The 14,765-nt window shown below is 32.9% G+C and overlaps 2 protein-coding genes across 2 annotated transcripts; both read right to left on the bottom strand.

Moving 5' to 3' along the window:
- Nucleotides 1–2,434: 2,434 nt before the first annotated feature.
- Nucleotides 2,435–13,383, bottom strand: LOC124374402 (pyridoxal kinase-like). Its single transcript, XM_046832621.1, has 5 exons — nucleotides 13,209–13,383; nucleotides 9,090–9,210; nucleotides 7,669–7,817; nucleotides 6,986–7,174; nucleotides 2,435–2,868 (listed from the first exon to the last, which is right to left on the bottom strand). The coding sequence occupies exons 2-5, from the start codon at nucleotides 9,194–9,196 to the stop codon at nucleotides 2,753–2,755; spliced, it is 561 nt and encodes a 186-aa protein (XP_046688577.1). The 5' UTR covers nucleotides 9,197–9,210; nucleotides 13,209–13,383; the 3' UTR covers nucleotides 2,435–2,752.
- Nucleotides 13,209–13,357, bottom strand: LOC124374403 (pyridoxal kinase-like; the record flags this gene model as incomplete). Its single annotated transcript, XM_046832622.1, is given in 1 exon segment — nucleotides 13,209–13,357. A coding segment is annotated over 1 exon segment (95 nt), but the record flags the coding sequence as incomplete, so codon positions are not given.
- Nucleotides 13,384–14,765: the final 1,382 nt, after the last annotated feature.

Raw genomic sequence — 14,765 nt, 5'->3', positions numbered from 1 at the left:
TAATGACAAAAAAGGGGTCAACTACTCAAGTCAATCTCAATCAGCTGAGAATGAATCCGGAATTCAAAAAAGCTAAAAGTGGTAAAGCATCATTAGAGCAAGCCAAAAACTCAGTGGTGAAAGAAAAATTATACTCACAGAACTTACACAAACTGACTACACTAAACAGTTTCAAGACCACAATACACTATGCTACTTGGAGCCAAAGCGGTTAACTATTTAAATGAAGTCACTAGATAACATAACTAGTAATTTACAGTATTACCTCTGTAATTCATTCTAATAATTTCTACTTTAGCTACATTTGTTTCAATGTTACAACATAATCTGAAATTTTACCTAAGAATTTTGTGTCGACTGGCGGTCACTACCATGATTGATGACGTTTGTGCGGTTTTCTCAAGAATCTAATTTTAGGCCCCCGTTAGTTTTTAATGTCTTCATGTGCTTTTATCTTGTATTTGACAATGAATCCACCTGGAGGATTACAATCATTCTTTAATGAAAAGCCTGATAATGGAATCGTAAAATGTGTAGCTATGTTACGAATTTTTGGAATGCATTATAGAGATAATAAAGTAAATTACTATTACCTATTTTTGTTGAAACAAGTGAATTATGATGAATGTTATGCACATACTCAAGTTTTATTAGTGATTTAAAGCATTTGAGAATGGATGAGAAGAGGATAAAGATGACCACATCCAGGAAAAACATTAAAAAAAAATTGAAAGAGTCCTTTTGATAAAAAATATGTTTGATATTGTATTCATGTGATTGTAAAAATAAACAATGAAACAATGAAACATCAGTAGTTTGATTTTGCATCAACATTTTGACACAAGGAAAGTTTGTTCATAAGTGATCCTAAAATCCATTGGTTGTCAAGTCAGTTTTGGCTAAGTATGGGATCACTGTGTGTTAGAATATCCCACAATTTGCACCCAGCAAATTAAAGTTGATGATGTTTAAATATTTGTGAAGAAGAACAACAAATAAGAAATTTTATTGTCCTAATCCTAGCTAGACCTTTGTATGGTGCGTACATTTATCCTAGACTCCTTATATTTTTGATGAAATGATTGATTGAAAAAGCAATAAATTATTTATAAAATAATAAAAAGTTAATCTGAAACAATTTTTAAATGTAATTAAACAAAATCAATTTCAATAGCATTTTTACTTGTTTGGATACACACAGAAAAGCTTTGGTAATTGGGAAAAGTAATATTTTTTTAATTACATAATTAACCACGAAATAACTAAATATTTAATAATCTTTTTTTTTATTATTTGTCTGGTATTAGGCTATTACAACTATCACAGATTTGCTTAATTTGTATTGGTAACAGTTACAATAGGGAATTTTTATATAACTTCAACAATATCTGCAAGCTAAAAATTAGGATGAAACCAAATTAAGAAACTAAGTAACAAAATAAATCCACAAAACATTTGGTGTCCAGCATCCGTTCATTCATTGCCCAGGTATTTCAGTCTCATTTACCCTTTTAACTGCCAGGGATCTCATTGTGAGACAATGTTAAAATATACGCTTGAATGCCAAGAGTCTCGCTCTGAGATGACACGTATTTATGTGAAGAGTTCCAGAGTGTCAGAACGAGACCATTTCTATTCTATTTATATTACGGCTATGAAATTATCTAATACTGGCTGGACATCATACCAATGGCTACAATATGAACTGAACTATTATTTCAATGCTTATTTCTCTTTTGTACTGCCTCTAGATGGCGTACACAAACTAAAAATAGAACTCTTCCTCAGTTCTGTTTGGCGGTGTTGTAACTAGTAGCAGAGTGTTCTTTATGTAGAGTAATACCGTGTTTTTTATTCATTTAAGTGTTTTAAAGTTAACATAGTTTTTAAAATGAATACGAAAAGTGATGAGTATTAAGTCACATAAGAAAACTTTTTTTAGAAGACGTCAGTGCCGGTGATACATCTGTGGATCCGAGTGTCCATGTAGAAAGTGTTGTTGAATTTTTGGGGGAAAACGAAGACATTTATGAACCTGGTCCAAGTTCTCGGCTACCTTGAGCGGGAACAACATTTTTTGTCTAGGCCAGACACTAATGGTGATTTCAGTGAACCGGTAGTCGATACTGATGAGGATAAGGATTATTATCCTACATCGAATCTTGAATCAATTTCAATCCAAAATTAATTAAAATCTAAGATTTTACACATATTTTTATGCTAAAATTATTTACCTTTATAGAAAATTAACATTCAACATCTTATGATTAAAAAATAAATATTGGTGAATTTTCTTCCAAAAACCTTGCATTTTTTGTCCAAAAACCTCTGGCACTTTTTGCATAGTCACACAAAAAATAATCCGGCACTTTTCAACATGGATTTTTATTTACCTCTGGCGCGCTAAAAGGGTTAAGCATTAACAACATCTAACTTAGCTAATGGTAACATTTAAGCAATCTTGTATTTTATTTGGAAAAAAATTGGAACAAATACAAGATATAATATATCAACATTTGATAATGATAATCAGCACCAAGTCTTGCTCTTGACTTTCATATGAAACTGTCAACAGTAAAGTCAGTTACATATGCTGAGCAGATATACACTATATATTATCTTATACTACGTCATATGCTCTATGGATCTGACTATGCTAAACAATACACACAAAAACTAACTTCAGATAAAACTTGACCATTGTTTCCAATATATATCTACTTTGTGCTAAGACAGCAATAGCTCCAAGATGTTAGCTGATATTCTGAGCTCGGAGAGTCACTGTCGGGTTCTCTATGTCCTGTTTGCTTTGTATTAGCCGAAGTTCCAGTTGCTCTCTAGAAAACTTTCCTCCTTTACTGGAGTCTTCTGAAACAGTAAGTGTTAATTTAGCATGATTCTCTTGAAATGAAACAATACAGAGATTATGTATTTGAACCAATTTATACAACCACCAAGTGAATATTGAATACAATACTTACTTACTTACTGCCCACTTCTTCGACCACTTGATCGAACCATCTTATCTTTGGCACCCAAAGGGCGCCTTCCTGTCGGTACCGCCTGGTAGACCTCTTTTAACCTTGTGCCCTCCTGTCTCCGATGTACATGTCCTAGCCGAGCAACTTCTCTTTGCCTTCACCAAAGCCACAATATCAGGATCTTGGTATACATTGCGTAATTCTCTATTTTTTTCTTATTCGCCACACCCCTTCATCACATATTGGTCCAAATATTTTTCGAGCATTGTGACAAACAATCTTGACGTAAAGAGTCTTGTACACGCCCCAAGACACCTATTTGCATTAGCTATTTTGCTTTGTATCTCTATATCCTCCGCTGTTTATTGTTACACCTCCTAATATTAACCCCTCTTTGTTTTCTTTTAACTTTTTGTAATGCCTCCTGTCTTACTCCAGTGTTGATAAGGAAGTTTTTCCGACATTTCTCCATCTATTATTATTTTGGCCTTTGGAGTCACTTATATCCACATTTTTGACAGTCTTATCAGTTTTTGCGGGATTCCATGTTTTTCCATCTTCTTGAATAATAGAGCATTCCTATCTTTGCTGTCATAAGCTTTCTTGAAGTCTATAAAAATTCCATAGAAGCCTTTGTTGAAACTCATAAATTTTTGAAATTGCCTGTTTAAAGGAAAATTTGATCTATTGTGGACCTGCCTTTCATAAATCCTGATTGCTGTTCATCAATTATTGCTTCAGTATAAGGACTTAATCTTGATAGTAATATTTTTTGAAAATATCTTTGTAGACGTGTTTCAAAAGAGATATTCCTCTATAATTAGAACATAATTGTTTATCCCCCTTTTTGTGCAGAGGAATTACCACTGCTTCTCTCTCCATACCTCCGGTATTAATTTCCTCTTCCACTTTTGTAATAAGTTTATGTATTTCTTTTATCAGTTTTCCTCCACTTTTAATAATCTCACTTGTAATTCCGTTCTTCACCAGGAGCCTTATTGCATTTAAGCTTCGCTACCGCGTCTTCTACTTCTTGCGTAGAGGGTGGCATCACCCTCCGGTTGTTACATGTTGGTAATTTAATTCATCGTCAACGCTTCTGTTTGTACAGTGGTCACAATTTCAGGAGTTCTTTCAAAGTAGTCTTTCCACACTTTTAACCCTGATTCTTGTCCATCACTAACTGTCCATTTTTGTCTTTTATGCCATAGCTTTTTGCTGAGACGCCTTGTTTGAAAAAACGGATTGTTCTGTAAAAATCTCTTGCGTTATTTGCTGTTCTGTCATTCTCAGCCTTGGTAAGTTTTCGTTTAGGAAGTCTCTTTTCGCTCGTCTAAGTACCACTCTCTGGTATTTCTGTTAGCTTCACAGTATTCTGTCTATTCTGAATACAATAACTTAGGCATAAATCTTTTATTTAATATTTGTAATATTAAAATATTCTCAATTAAAGTGCCATTCCAATGGTAACACTTTATGAATATATCTTAATGGCAACATAATTATGAAGAGCACAAAGCAAAAAGGATGAGTCACATTTTGATGATTTTTTCAAAAGAGGCAATTTTGTCTTTTACTTTCAACTCAAGGCTTTATATATTGAAAAAATTATTTAATGAATACTTTTTGTTTGAAGGGCATTTAATTTATTGTATAATTTTGTGAAGTACAATTATTCATTATAAAAAAAAAAACAGCTGAAAAAGAGGGAAATTACAATAAAAACACAACAAAAAAGATGAATGTCCTTTACTCAGCTCAGCCACCTAACTATTACGTAAATCTTTCTTTTTTTTAATAAGAACACATTTCCCACAGTACTTAATGTTCTTGTGGAAGTCCACCATAGAACTCCCTTGCTTTGAGTCCACAAAACTGTTTTAAATGCTGAATGAAGTTCATTGTATTTAGGCTTCGGCACTGGAACAAGATCTGAAATAGTACGTTTCCATATCGATTACATTATTGTACTTCTGATAATCAAGATTATTCAATGAAAAGATTTTGTATAGCAAAAAAGTGAATACTATTTACTGTATTAATTAGCATAATGTAAAGTTAAATTTGACTTAACATAGCAACTTTGAGATGGAATGGAAGACCAAACGAGCCATCATCATAGTGATGAACTTCAGGCTTAAAATTATTATCAGATTTTGATTTGAAATCAATGGAGGAAGCTACCAATATCCAGTATAGGAGGCTCTGTGTTCCACAAGTCCTGAGGTGCTGTTTGAGATAAAAGATTTCCCCTAATGGGTTGTGTAGCAAAGGGGTACTTAATAGTATAAAAATGTGAAAAAAAAAAACTGAGTCCATTTACGAAAAATAGGTAAATCTGCCTCGACAACCTCAAAAGTACAAGGTTTTACAGGGCGGGTTCCTTATTAGCTCCACACAATCAACAGGCATATCAGCGGCATATGTTTGGATCAAGCATGGAAATCACTTCATCTGCCCCTTTCTTCTCTTCAGTCTGTGGATAAGAGTAAAATACAGCACAACCTGAAGAAAGGCTGTTGTGAATAATAAATAGATAGAATGATGATAACTGATGACAGTAATAAACACCATTTGTGCTGAGATTTGGTAAAGAAAGGGTTTTCTCTGAAAAATCCATGGCAATTCATTCTTTTTCTACACTTTGCTTGGTCACATATTTGGCTTTGGGTTTTTTTGTAAAACATATTAGCTTTTCTCAAATTTAGCTTGTGTTCTATCTTTAGTTTCCTTATCTTTTCTTGTGTTACAAATATAACACTTACAATAGGCGTATTTTGTAGTTTCATATTTAAAACTTTAAATTCCTAATATGTGTCGCAGGTTGAACAAAAGTCACTCCTTGGAAACTCAAACGAAATGTTAAAGTTGGTTTAATATATAATAATATTAGTCTATAATATGCAGATGTATATAATGATTTTATCATTAGGCCTAAGTCTTTTATACATGACATGCATTTTTTATGTTCAATGTACCAGATAGGTACCCCTTTGTAGTTTTAGAAAGGCTGTAGTGGCAAGATCGACCTTTAAAAGACTTTGGTATATTACACTCAGTTTTATATCTTAAGAAGTAATGTAATGTTTATGGTCATATTTACCTCTGTTATCAGTGGGAGCTTTGCCAATGTTCTTAAGTGCCTTTAGGATGTTTTACAATCTTTTTCCCACTGATTCCACGCATTGAACTCATTACTTTGAAGCAAATTGGTATATCATTTACTCTGTGCCCTTATTTAAAGTACAGCTTTTTCATTAAATTTAGCATCAATTTCTGGCTTCCTAGATCGTTGCCATTTTATTTCATGTAAGGAGACAAGACCTGACAAATAAAGTGATTAAGCTCATTGTGAGGCTAAGTTATTAAATTCTGTTATAATGAATGATCTTTCTTTGGTTTGGAAAAGATTCTGTATTAGAATACACTAAAATGGAAAAGACATTTTGTATTAGAATTCTGAAAATGCAACTAAAAAATTAGATGAAAAAATTTATTATGTGACGAATTAAAATCCAAAAATTGTGGTTATATTAGAACATGGATTCAGTGATGAATCCATTCAATATTTTATAATCCAAAACTATAATCTTGTTAACTCCTATCAAAGGTCTAGATTTAAATGGGGGAGGAGTTGCTGTTTCATATGAAAACTACATTAAAATCGAAGCCTTACTCAATACCTCTCTGTGTCAACAAAGACTTTGAGCTGGCTGGCATAAGTGACAAGAATTAAAATAATATATTGATATTTGTCCTATGTCTTTATAGATCCCCCTCAGCGTGGCTTGACATATAAAAAAGAATATTTGTTGATAAACTTATACTAAAAAGATCTTAATTTATTATAATTGGAGACTATAATATAAATATCTCAGAAGTGAATAAACTAGAGGTTAAATGTTTCAGGGACGGTAAGTACAACAAACAACTTTTTGACATATAGTTTGATAAAATATTACAACAAAAAATATCTACATTAAAATGTAATGGATATAAATTACGTGAAGCTACGTGGAGAGTTCGGTTAAGAACAGCTTGTAGAGTGGACACAGTCTTCTCCAAGGCCTCCTTCAACACTCCTCCAGACTTCGCCATCCATGCCAGGAACAAGGCAGCAAATAAATCTCCAGTCCCTGTGAATGTGGCATCCAGAAGTGGGATCTCTATGGTCACTTGACTCTTCTTGCCATCTACAGACAAAACAAGTTATGTGTGACTGTGTACATTTGACTAAGGACACTGTGAACATAGCCTTCTCTAAGTCACAATGTGCAAAAGACCCTATTGTTAATGACATATATTTAATGACACTGAAAGCATTAGAATCCAGAATTGTGTTAACCTTTCAGCCCTGTACTCTCTGAGTTGAAGTAATTTATATATATGTATATATATATATATATATTTATATATATATATATATATATATATATAAACTTAACAATTACTTCAAATGTATACACATTTGATACAAACTAGGAAATAAATATATGTATACAGTTATTACTAGGAAATAAAATAAAATGTAAGGTGTTGCATTCAAAGATCCTAAAATAATAAAGCATTATATTGAAAATACATATTCTTAGAGTATAATGAACAATTTTTAAACTGTCTTAGATCATTTTTCATGTACATTACATTTCTTGTAACTGTAATATAACTTTGAACTTGTAATACTAACTAGCTATAGAGCTGGCGAGTGCTAGCAGGTGATTGCCAGAACCCAGCTGAGAGGAGGAGATTGCTACGGTTTTGACTCCCAGCTGGTGGAACCAGTCAACAGCTGCCAATGCGTCTGCCAGCTGATTGATGGGTTTGCCGGTCAACAACCTTATATCAAACAATCAAAAAATTATAAGATAAACCTATTAATATGTTTTTCTATTGTTCTATTTAGTGCTTTTTTTTGCTTTTCAATGTTAACTGGTTTATTTACATTACATTTTATGTAGACTTGCTGTTAACCAAAGTGCTTTGAAAGCAATATGAGATAAAGAGTGTATGATAAAAGTGGTGCCCCAAACCAAAATTTTCAAATTATAAACCTCTGTTATTTTATATATTCTTGTGAAAGGTAAAAAAAAACCAATGTTAAAATTTAATCCATTTAAAAAATGTATAAACCAGCACTAACAAAAAAAGGTTAGAAATGTTGCTGCTAATATATTTGTTAATATTTAATATTAACAAAATGGCCCCTGTTGAAAATGTTTAAAGTGAAATGAAACAAAAAATGTGTGGTTATGAAACATGTACACATACCAACTATTTTTTAATTTTTATTACAATTACAACAGTACTTTTTTCTCAGGAATCTGTCAACGCATAAGCAAAAATCCACTGTAAAAGTACGCCTGCACAAGCTGTAAGCTAAAACGATGTTAAAACAGCTGATGCCTCTCAACTGACAATAGTGTTCAGAAGATTTCAGGAGTCAAGCTTATAGACAGTGTCAGATAACAAACGCATTGAATCAACCCTTCCCACCATACCTGCGTTAATTTAACACTTTCACACTTTATTTTTCTAAACATTTTGCGACTCTTCTTTACAAATATGATAAGGCCAACCATATTTAGGAAATATTGCTTTCTATGATAATATATTTGATACCTAGTCCACAATGGCAAATGCCTATACCCGTTGCAGCTATGGCCACAGTCTGGAGGGAGACTACTTGTGTAAAATCGCCAGCCTACAGAAGGAAACATAGTGACTACAGATTCTACAAGACACACACTCCATAAACAACAGATTCAAAGTTTTTAATTACTAAAATTCATTTGCTTTCCAAATTTGTGAAAATATTTTCCTCCATAAAGAATTTTCCTAATAATTCCAATCCTTAAAAGTGAAAACAGATTCTATCTCTATTAAAAATTAAACATACCTCGGTCATTGAAGTTACAAATTATTTAGCAGTCCTCTTCATTTGAATGTTTAATTGAACATCTAAGGAAGTCAAGTGTAAAAATATTGAAGTATCAATAGGTTAATTTTTATACTAACAAAAAATCGATTAAAATTTTTGGTCAATGACCCATGCTTAGTTAGAATTGCTCTCACACAACAAGGAGAAAATGAAAAAAAAAATGTACTTACTCCACTTCGAACTGGTTGGGTGTAATAATATCAGCCAGAGGCACGATCGTTTCACGATATATTGGCAATAGCTCCTTTGGTAAATACATGTGGCCGTTGTCTCCCATCACAGGGTCACAGACTATACATCAAGTTTGGAAAAAAATTAACAGTGAATATACTGAATATTTAGTATTGACAAAAATAAATAATATTGTTTCTATATTCTATGAAATGATATAGACACAAACACTGATTTAGTTAGATCACAGGGTGACCACTCAAAACCTCTTTTCAAATTCCCGGTTTTTTCCTGGTTGAAAATTTATGATTTTTTAGTCTATGTTCAAACCAAAAATAGACAACTGTAATACTATATTAACCCTTACACCAAGTGCAATGATGACATATTATCGTCACTAGCAGTATTTGCAAGAAATGCCACACAGCTGCGGTGCTCTAGAATTTCGTTGCAAGCACTAGCCAGAAATTCGGTGACGATTTATCACTATCACATATTTTAAGTTCCTTAGTTTTTTATCTCTATGTCTTTCGATGTGTCGACATAACATTGTGTATACCTAATAACTTTCCTATCTGTGATGTTCAGAAAATACATGTATCCAATTCGGAAATACAAAGATAACAAATAAATACCAGCACAGCGCTACCGTGGGACAGACTGCAGCTCAATATTGCAGGTCAAAGGTCTAGCGGTGGCCGAACTTTCGGTACGAAACAATAATTTCGCCGGGACAATCAACAAATAAACCAAATACTTTCATCTGAACTCTACTTAATTAAATTTATCTTTTGTGGAAGAGGGGGAATCCTGAGAATACCACGTTATTTCAAAGGAATTTGCAGATTCAGGGAAATATATTTAAAATTCCTTCATTTCTTCTTTTAAGTAATAGAAATGGTAGGTTATAAAATGAACTTCCAGAATATATTACATTTATGTAGAAATGTATGGATGTATATTTATAAAGAATATATTTATTTACAACTACGCAAAGCACGACGTACGGATAAAATTCAAACTAACAATCGTCTGGTTACTATCGAGGAGCTAAAGTCCGCGCATAGAACCAGCAGACACGCTAGTGTTGACAAATATAGACACAGAAAAAACAAAATACTCAAAAAAAGTTTCTCTATATCAGTAATGTTGTGAAATCGTGATCTTTTAAGCACGATATTCTGATGATATCAGGATCGAGTGAGGAGCCACAGTATCTAGTATCGGAAACTATCCATCCCTAGTAACATTTTCAGGGACATTATAAAAATTCATGCATATCCACGTTTTCCAAAGTCCGAATTTCATGCATAATGCACGCTTTTCTTTATTTCTCATTGTTGGTGATAGTCCTGGTTACAGTTCCATGAAAGTATCGTTGTTACGAAAATATCCCACTAATAACGACAAATACAAAATGAATAATCAGTATCATTAGATTATAGTCAAGGACTACAAAACAACATAATATAAGGATCCTAATGTACGTTGAACTATTTAGTTTGAACAGTTTGAATTGTCCGAACCGAACGATCGTCACGTGCACGTAGAAGTCGTTCCGGTAAATAGTTGATCGGAGAACTGATGAGATTTCCAGCCGTCGTCCAACCAATGACGAAAACTGATGAGCATGCATGATTCAATTGGCTGGCCTTCTGCCGTTTGTAGACAGGCAACAACATTAAGTTGCGTTTACACTGGCAAGTAAAGTTGCGAGAGAATTTGCGAAACTACTTTAGCATAATGTGAGCAAGATAAGCAATTTTACTCACGAGAACTGTCACAAGTACTTGCTACAGTTGTATCACTGGTTGTTCCGGGAGTCAAGACGAAGTCTATTCATACACGGCAGTGATGTCTCAGCAATGTCTATAATTGAAATTTTAATAGCCGCCACTGTTTCTCTAGTTCTTGTAACCAACTTAACGGCACTGGTTGCGGTAGCGCTCGCCCGTTCAGACTAGCGATGTTTTACAGTCGGACACTAAACTTGCGCAAATTTTTGCCGGTGTAAACGCAGTTCAGTCGAGATTTGGATGTGACCGTGTATCAAAACATAACATAACTTTCTTTGTTTTAAACTATGTAATTTTATGACAATCTGAACATTTTATTTATAAGGAGCAATCGTTCATAGACCAACCCAGGCCTCGGCCGCGATACGAGCGGTTAGTGGTGGGCGATGAGTGCTAGATCGAGTGGCAACTTAAAAGTTTAATGTTTGTGTTGTACATATGGGGAACACTTGACACTAGCCATGGCATACGTGAGCGGCAGGGCAGTACCACACAATAGCGCTTATACGCCGCCAATTCTAAACATTAAATGTTCCTCCTGCAGCTCACCCCTCACCTCATTCTGTCATTGCTGTGCAACAGGATGCAAACGCCCCCTTCTCAATGTTACTTGTTGTAACTAGCCCATTACTTTCTTCTCCAAAAGGTATCTTATCGAGCTTTGTAAAAAAAAAAAAAAAAAAAAAAAACTGGTCTGTACCTTTATTACCGTCAAACAATGTATTATTCAATGAACCGAACTCTTAAGCGTGTTTATAACACTGTAAATTTTAAACCTGTGATATATATCTAACACACGTATTTAAAAAAGACTATTTTCTCTCAAGAATAAGAGTTAAACAACTTTGTCTGGAGACCCCAACTTTGCCGACTGAATAATACTTAAGTACAAAAAAACCGGTTTGTATCGCGGTTACTACCGCTCTGCCGCTTTACCGCTTAAAGTGTACCACTTGTTTAGTGCCGAAGTCCGAAGTCCGAAACGATCGGTCGGCCAATTTTAATTGTCCAATGCATTGTTACGTATTTTTTTTAGAGGAGAGGGCGGAGGCTTGCTGCAACACAGGAGTAGAAACTAACCAGATAAACTCCACTACACTAGTGGAGATAACCTTAGGTCAACCGGCGTAGGATTGAACTCACCAACATATGTCGATATTCATTCATAATTTCAACGAACCACGTCGCGTGAAATACGATGTTTCGAGATTAATCAGTTCTTGATTCAAGGAGCTGTCAAATTATGTCTTGATTTTATAAGTTATTAGAGATGGAAGAATTGTTTTTTTTTAATATTCCCGGTTCTCAGAAAAATTCCCGGTTTATTCCTGGTTTTCCCGATCGGGTGGCCACCCTGGATCATTAAAACAGGAATGATTTTAGGAATCGGTTTTAATACACTGGGATGGATCTCAGTAGACTTGCTGTGGGAAAATCTGCTAAATCTGTAGATTTGCACATAACTTTAACTTATCATTGTCAAATTCTTTTGGAGATAGCTGTTAAGAAACAACAAAATCCATCTAAATGGCCAAATATTAAGTGGTTCACTCCAGAGGAACATCAAATGACAGAATATGTAACTACTTTATATAATAAATTTAAAATAGTAAAGGTACAGCACAGGGGATAGCTTCTAAAAATGTTTATTTAAAGATTGAACTCTAAAATGTAATTATGTTGTTATTTTAAAGGCATTATATGTGTATTAGTTATAAATCAAACTGAATGTAAACTGAATTAAGTTAAGATAAATGAAAGACATATCTATTAATTTCTTTCAATGATTAACAGAAATATAAAATTTAGATATTAATAACAATTTACATTGGTATTTAAATAATGACAAGAAAATTAAAACATAGGGATAATTAAAAGTACCAGGGACTCACATACTTATGATTTAATTTCAAGTTTTAAATAATTTAAGATGGCCTCTGCCTTGGCAGATAGGGTGGGTCATCATGATTCGTTTACAGGCAGTGGTATTTCGTGCTGGTAAGAGGTAATAAATTCAGTAGAGAGCAAACAAATTGCATCATTTATATACTTCATAGTTTTTGACATTTTCATAAGATTTTTTGTTTTGATAAAGTAATATTTAATTATTAATAAAAATATGATTTAACAATCAATGGTCGGAGTTAATGAAACATCCATATTCAATTAAAGGTTTAGGTTTACGTGATAAAATATATCCTTGTCCGTTGGAAACTTACTTGGCATTTCCCCTTATGTAGAATTGGGTATTAATACAAAATTTTCAATTATTAGCTATTTCTGTTGCATAACTACAAGTGAGCTGTATGCATAAATACTTACTGTAAGTAAGCGATGGACACACAGCCTTGAGATGTTTAAACTACCTCAGCTACCTTATAGAGGAATTTTTGGGTTCCCAATGTACCCAGTGAGCAAGTGAGTGTAGGAAGTATCCAGTTTATTAGCGGAGAGTCCATCTATTAGATCCCCTGAAAAAATATTTCCAAATAAAATTTAAATTTGTCAAAATTCTTACTATTTATTGCTTGAAGTGGACTTTATGTGGTTATCAATATAACCAACAGTTTTTACAATAATTTAGATATCTGTAATGAGATAACTTAAATAGTTTTTGCTGTTCTTAAATCTGTCAAATCTTGAATTTCACAAATAAAATTAACATGTTGAATTGAGTTTTCCATTTAGCTGACTGATGTGATTTTTCCACCTCAGATTATCATCCACAGTAACACCAAGAAATTTTACAATTTTTGTGAGGTTATTTTTGTAAAATATATTTCAAGTTGATCACTAAAAAGTGAAAATCAAGCATGGATGTTTTTGAAGTATTTAAGGAAAGTTTGTTAGCTTTAAGCCAATTAAAAATCAAATTAATGTTAAATAATGTAATTTTTGATTATAGAACAATTTTTATCAGATTTGAAAAATCAGACTTGTGATGTTATCAGCAAATAGAATTAATTTGTCACACATAATGATCTGCTTGGGCAAGTCATTCATAAAAATTATATTACTTTGATTAAATGTTGATTTCCTAATTTTTTAATATTGTACTGGCAAAGATGCAAAACTAAGGATTTATCAAGAATAGAAAAGAATATAATTATAAACTAAATAACTAACATTAATATGACATTTTCCTAAGGAACACAATTAAAATATTTAAAACAATGAAACTACAAATTAAAAAGATTTTGCCTCAAAGTTGTGTTTGTGTTTTTAATTTATATACGAGAATTGGAACCGACTTGTCATTTTAAATTTATTACTATTTGTGCTTAAAAACATTAAAACAAATATATTTAAAGTTAAAAAAAATGTTTATTTTGTAAACTAACCTAAATTAGTATAAATTACATTAATTAAATTAACACACAGTGTTATATATAATTTTTAAAATTAGCAAAGTAGTTTAGGATGGCTATTAAAACTCACAAGTTTCATTAAAATTTAAAATGTACAACAAAAGTCCTGTAATAGAATTTAAGGCCCCGCTAGTTCCTATTTTGGACCTAATTGGATTTACTGTGCAGTTTCAGAGACTGTGAAAACTATATCCCCCTCCCACTCAAGAGAATGGATATGAGTAAAAGCTATGACTAAAGATATTGTTTAATTTTAACTATGTACAGTATTTAGCCATAATAAAAAGTACCGAAATTGAATCAGCTGTAGTTGCCTTCTCGATCAGCTGATTTCAATTGTTGATTGTTGCCACAGGCTTTGTGTTCATTACTTCTTTCTTATTTGCGGTTAGTTCTTGCTAACATGGTACTAACAACAGCAGAGACAGTTTTTATCGTAGAGCATTATTTTCGCTCATACGGAATCGGAAGTGGGCCAAGCTTGTCTTACAACTGCATTACATTTTCAGCA

The sequence above is a fragment of the Homalodisca vitripennis genome, unplaced genomic scaffold (genome assembly GCF_021130785.1).
Source record: "Homalodisca vitripennis isolate AUS2020 unplaced genomic scaffold, UT_GWSS_2.1 ScUCBcl_8292;HRSCAF=16342, whole genome shotgun sequence".
NCBI classification, from domain to species: Eukaryota; Metazoa; Arthropoda; class Insecta; order Hemiptera; family Cicadellidae; genus Homalodisca; species Homalodisca vitripennis.
The sequence above is the reverse complement of the archived record's forward strand: the minus strand, read 5'-3'. Positions and strand labels throughout refer to the sequence as shown.